Source organism: Somniosus microcephalus, unplaced genomic scaffold (genome assembly GCF_052327205.1).
Source record: "Somniosus microcephalus isolate GS21.2 unplaced genomic scaffold, FLI_Smic_1.0 scaffold1, whole genome shotgun sequence".
Classification (NCBI taxonomy): Eukaryota; Metazoa; Chordata; class Chondrichthyes; order Squaliformes; family Somniosidae; genus Somniosus; species Somniosus microcephalus.
Genome location: NW_028225188.1, coordinates 171,800 through 177,811, shown reverse-complemented (window position 1 = coordinate 177,811; position 6,012 = coordinate 171,800). Strand labels below are relative to the sequence as shown.

The 6,012-nt window shown below is 49.2% G+C and overlaps 1 protein-coding gene across 1 annotated transcript; it reads left to right on the top strand.

Annotated features, from left to right (window-relative positions):
- The first annotated feature begins 447 nt into the window (after positions 1 to 447).
- On the top strand, positions 448 to 4,209 carry LOC147084119 (uncharacterized). The gene is made up of 2 exons (XM_085979826.1): positions 448 to 1,133; positions 4,182 to 4,209. Exons 1-2 carry the CDS (start codon positions 448 to 450, stop codon positions 4,207 to 4,209), a joined length of 714 nt encoding a protein of 237 aa, XP_085835952.1.
- The last annotated feature ends 1,803 nt before the right edge of the window (positions 4,210 to 6,012 follow it).

Sequence of the window (6,012 nt, the reverse complement as noted above, 5' to 3'; positions counted from 1 at the left end):
AGACCGATTAAATGTTCTGACTGTGGGAAGAGATTTAAAAGGTCCCAGGAGCTGAAGAGACACCAGCTGGAGAGAGCAGGAGAGATTCTGTTCACCTGCTCCGTGTGTGGGAAAAGATTCACTCAGTCCTCGAATCTGCTGGCACACCAGCGAGTTCACACTGGGGAGAGGCTGGTGAAACATTCCGACTGTGGGAAAAGCTTTCAAATGTCCCAGGAGCTGAAGGGACACCAGCTGGAGAGAGCAGGAAAGAGACCATTCACCTGCTCCGTGTGTGGGAAGGGATTCATTCGGCCATCCCACCTACAGGCACACCAGCGAGTTCACACTGATACGAGACCATTTAACTGTTCTGCCTGTGGGAAGAGCTTTAAAACCTCTTGGGATCTGAAGCAACACCAGCGAGTTCACTCTGATCAGAGACCATTTATATGTTCTGTCTGTGGCATGAGCTTTAAAAGCTCCAGCACTCTGAATGGACACCAGCGAGTTCACACCGGGGAGAGGACATTCACCTGCTCCGTGTGTGGGAAGGGATTCACTCAGTCATCCCACCTGTTGGGACACCAGCGAGTTCACACTGGGGAGAGGCCATTTACCTGCTCCGTGTGTGGGAAGGGATTCACTCAGTCATCCCACCTGTTGGGACACCAGCGAGTTCACACTGGGGAGAGGCCATTTACCTGCTCCGTGTGTGGGAAGGGATTCACTCAGTCATCCCACCTGTTGGGACACCAGCGTGTTCACACTGATGAGAGACCATTTAAATGTTCTGACTGTGGAATGAGCTTTAAAAGCGCTGGGATTTTGAATGGACACCAGCGAGTTCACACTGGGGAGAGGCCATTCACGTGCTCCGTGTGTGGGAAGGGATTCACTCAGTCATCAAGCCTGGTGGCACACCAGCGAGTTCACACTGGGGAGAGGCCATTCACCTGCTCCATGTGTGGGAAGGAATTCACTCGATCACCCCACCTGTTGAGACACCAGCGAGTTCACACTGATGAGAGGCCGTTTAAATGTCCTGACTGTGGGAAGAGCTTTAAAAGCTCTGGGGATCTGATGGGACACCAGCGAGTTCACACTGGGGAGAGGGCGTTCACCTGCTCTGTGTGTGGGAAGAGATTCACTTGGCCATCCCACCTACTGACACACAAGCAAGTCCACACTGGAGAGAGGCCATTCACCTGCTCTGTATGTGGGAAGGGATTCACTCAGTCCTCCAACCTGCTGATGCACCAGCGAGTTCACACTGGGGAGAGGCCATTCACCTGCTCCGTGTGTGAGAAGGGATTCGCTCAGTACTCCAGCCTACTGAGACACCAGCGCGTTCACACGGTTCCAGTCACAGTCATAGAGTCATAACGGCACAGAAGGAGGCCATTCGGCCCATCAAGTCAGTGCCAGCTCTCTGTAGAGCAATCCAGTCACTCCCAATCCCCCGCTCTATCCCCGTAGCCCTGCAAGTTTATTTCCCTCAAGTGCCTATCCAGCCTCCCCTTGAAAACATTGAGTGTCTCTGCTTCCACCACTTCCGTCGGCAGCGAGTTCCAGGTCCTCACCACTCGCTGCGTAACAAAGTTTTCCTCACATCCCCCCTGTATCACTTGCCCATAACCTTAAATCTGTGTCCCCTAGTCCTTGTACCATCAACTAGTGGGAACAGCCTTTCCCCATCCAGCCTATCCAAACCTGTCATAATCTTGTACACCTCTATCAAATCACCCCTCAACCGCCTTTGCTTTAATGAAAACAAATCCAGCTTCTCCAACCTGTCCTTGTAGCTAAGATCCCCCATCCCCAGAACCATTCTGGTAAATCTCCTCTGCACCCTCTCAAGGGCCTTCACATGCTTCCTAAAGTGTGGTGACCAGAACTGGACGCAATACTCAAGTTGTGGCCTAACCAGCGCTTTATAAAGTTTCAGCATAACTTCTCTACTTTTGTACTCAATACCTCTATTTATGAAGCCCAAGATCCCATATGCTTTGCTAACCACTCTCTCAATATGTCCCGCCACCTTCAGGGACCTACGCACAGTAACTCCCAGGTCCCTCTGTCCCTGCATGCTCTGTAAAACTGTGCCATTAAGTGTATATTGCCTCTCCCTGTTCCTTCTGCCAAAATGCATCACCTCACACTTCTCTGTATTAAATTCCATCTGCCACTTGCCTGCCCATTCTGCTAGCCTTTCTATGTCCTGTTGCAGTGGATTGGTACCATCCTCACTGTTTGTCACACCCCCAAGTTTGGTGTCATCAGCAAATTTAGAAATTCTACTCTGCATTCCAATATCCAGGTCATTTATATATATCAAAAAAATGATATAACTGCTGTGCTGATGATTCTATAGACACTGGAACAGTTCCCATGGATTGGAGGGTAGCTAATGTTACCCCACTGTTCAAAAAAGGTGGTAGAGAGAAAATGGGGACTTATAGACTGGTAAGCCTGACATCGGTAGTGGGGAAAATGCTAGAGTCCATTGTAAAAGATGTAATAGCAGAGCACTTGGAAAACAGCGACAGGATCGGACAAAGTCAACATGGATTTACAAAAGGTAAATCGTGCTTGATTAATCTACTGGAATTTTTTGAGGATGTAACTGGTAGAATAGATAAGGGAGAACCAGTGGATGTGGTGTATTTGGACTTTCAGAAGGCTTTTGATCAGGTCCCGCATAAGAGATTAGCGTGTAAAGTTAAGGCACATGGGATTGGGGGCAAGGTACTGACTTGGATAGAGAACTGGTTGGCAGACAGGAAGCAAAGAGTTGGAATAAACGGCTCTTTTTCCGAGTGGCAGGCAGTGACTAATAGGGTACCGTAGGGATCAGTGCTAGGACCCCAGCTATTCACAATATATATTAATGACCTAGACGAGGGAACTAGATGTAATATCTCCAAGTTTGCAGACGACACAAAGCTGGGTGGGCATGTGTGCTGTGAGGAGGATGCTGAGAAACTCCAGTATGATTTGGACAGGTTGGGTGATTAGGCAGATGCCTGGCAGATGCAGTATAACGTGGATAAATGCGAGGTTATCCACTTTGGTGGCAAAAACAGGAAGGCAGATTATTATCTGAACGGCAATAGATTGGGAGAAGGGGAAGTGCAACGAGACCTGGGTGTCCTTGTGCACCAGTCGCTGAAGGTAAGCATGCAGGTGCAGCAGGCGGTTAAGAAGGCAAATGGTATGTTGGCCTTCGTAGCGAGAGGGTTTGAGTACAGGAACAAGGATGTCTTGCTGCAGTTGTACAGGGCCTTGGTGAGACCACACCTTGAGTATTGTGTGCAGTTTTGGTCACCTTATCTGAGGAAGGATGTTCTTGCCATGGAGGGAGTGCAGCGAAGATTCACCAGACCTGGGATGGCAGGAATGACGTATGAGGAGAGATTGGGTCGATTGGGCTTGTACTCGCTGGAGTTTAGAAGAATGAGAGGGGATCTCATTGAAACTTATAAAATTCTAACAGGACTAGACAGACGAGATGTAGGAAGGATGTTCCCGATGGCGGGGGAGTCCAGAACCAGGGGTCACAGTCTAAGGACAAGGGGTAAGCCATTTAGGACTGAGATGAGGAGGAATTTCTTCACCCAGAGAGTGGTGAACCTGTGGAATTCTCTGCCACAGAAGGCAGTTGAGACCAAATCATTAAATATATTCAAGAAGGAGTTAGATATATTTCTTAAAGCTAAAGGGATCAAGGGATATGGGGAGAAGGCAGGGACAGGGTACTGAGTTTGGATGATCAGCCATGATCTCATTGAATGGCGGAGCAGGCTCGAGGGGCCGAATGGCCTATTCCTGCTCCTACCTTCTATGTTTCTATGATTCCCTTCTTTTGACTGTTCTTGGTGTTACATCGAATGTACAGCACAGAATCAGGACTTTCAATCCAACTTGTCCAGTGTTTATGCTCCACACCCACCCTACTTCAATTAACCCTATCAGCATATCCTCCTATTCCTTACACAGTCATGTGGCTTCCCCTTAAATGCATCTGTACTTTAAGCCTCAACTACTCTTTGTGGTAGCGAGTTCCACATTCTCACCACTCTCTGGGTAAACAAGTTTCTACTGAATTCCCTCCTGGATTTATTGGTGACCATCTTATATTTCGTGGATGTTAAAACCCCAATAACTGGACTGGATTTTAATATTCTGTATCAATAATTCAGCTTCATTAGAAACAGACAAGTCAATTGAGTCCTTGTTTCGAAGATAAGTCGAGAGCCAATTGATGACTTGTTACAGACATTCCCTGTCCTCAATAACTGTGTCCAGGAGAGAAGCTAAGGGGCTTCTGTTACTTTCGTGGAGTGAATTTTTGTGCTCATCGAGATTCTGGATGTCATTATGCGGAAAGGAACATTTTAACATTCTCAGCACCTGGTGTCAACATCAAACACTCCTGGGGTAGGTACAGCACGAGGTAAGATACAGAGTAAAACTCCCTCCACACTGCCCCATCAAACACTCCCAGGGCAGGTACAGCACGGGTTAGATACAGAGTAAAACTCCCTCTACACTGTCCCATCAAACACTCCCAGGGCAGGTACAGCGCGGGTTAGATACAGAGTAAAGCTCCCTCTACGCTGTCCCATCAAACATTCCCAGGGCAGGTACAGCACGGGTTAGATACAGAGTAAAGCTCCCTCTACGCTGTCCCATCAAACACTCCCAGGGCAGGTACAGCACGGGTTAGATACAGAGTAAAGCTCCCTCTACACTGTCCCATCAATCACTCCCAGGGCAGGTACAGCACGGGTTAGATACAGAGTAAAGCTCCCTCTACACTGTCCCATCAAACACTCCCAGGGCAGGTGCAGCACGGGTTAGATACAGAGTAAAGCTCCCTCTACACTGTCCCATCAAACACTCCCAGGGCAGGTACAGCACGGGTTAGATACAGAGTAAAGCTCCCTCTACACTGTCCCATCAATCACTCCCAGGGCAGGTACAGCACGGGTTAGATACAGAGTAAACTCCCTCTACACTGTCCCATCAAACACTCCCAGGGCAGGTACAGCACGGGTTAGATACAGAGTAAAGCTCCCTCTACACTGTCCCATCAAACACTCCCAGCGCAGGTACAGTGCAGGTTAGATACAGAGTAAAGCTCCCTCTACACTGCCCCATCAAACACTCCCAGGGCAGGTACAGCACGGGTTAGATACAGAGTAAAACTCCCTCTACACTGTCCCATCAAACACTCCCAGGGCAGGTACAGCGCGGGTTAGATACAGAGTAAAGCTCCCTCTACGCTGTCCCATCAAACATTCCCAGGGCAGGTACAGCACGGGTTAGATACAGAGTAAAGCTCCCTCTACGCTGTCCCATCAAACACTCCCAGGGCAGGTACAGCACGGGTTAGATACAGAGTAAAGCTCCCTCTACACTGTCCCATCAATCACTCCCAGGGCAGGTACAGCACGGGTTAGATACAGAGTAAAGCTCCCTCTACACTGTCCCATCAAACACTCCCAGGGCAGGTACAGCACGGGTTAGATACAGAGTAAAGCTCCCTCTACACTGTCCCATCAAACACTCCCAGGGCAGGTACAGCACGGGTTAGATACAGAGTAAAGCTCCCTCTACACTGTCCCATCAATCACTCCCAGGGCAGGTACAGCACGGGTTAGATACAGAGTAAACTCCCTCTACACTGTCACATCAAACACTCCCAGGGCAGGTACAGCACGGGTTAGATACAGAGTAAAGCTCCCTCTACACTGTCCCATCAAACACTCCCAGCGCAGGTACAGTGCAGGTTAGATACAGAGTAAAGCTCCCTCTACACTGTCCCATCAAACACTCCCAGGGCAGGTACAGCACGGGTTAGATACAGAGTAAAGCGCCCTCTACACTGTCCCATCAAACACTCCCAGGGCAGGTACAGCACGGGTTAGATACAGAGTGTCAGCCGTGGCTCAGGCGGCAGCACTCTCTCCTCTGAGTCAGAAGATTGTAGGTTGAAGTCCCACTCCAGAGACTGGAGTCTAAAACTCT

Excerpts from the sequence above, each read along its gene's own strand:
- LOC147084119 (XM_085979826.1), top strand. The coding sequence starts at position 448 with ATGAGCTTTAAAAGCTCCAGCACTCTGAATGGACACCAGCGAGTTCAC. Across the intron at positions 1,134-4,181 it reads TGTGGGAAGAGATTCACTTG|CTTCATTAGAAACAGACAAG; the intron begins GCCATCCCACCT and ends TCAATAATTCAG.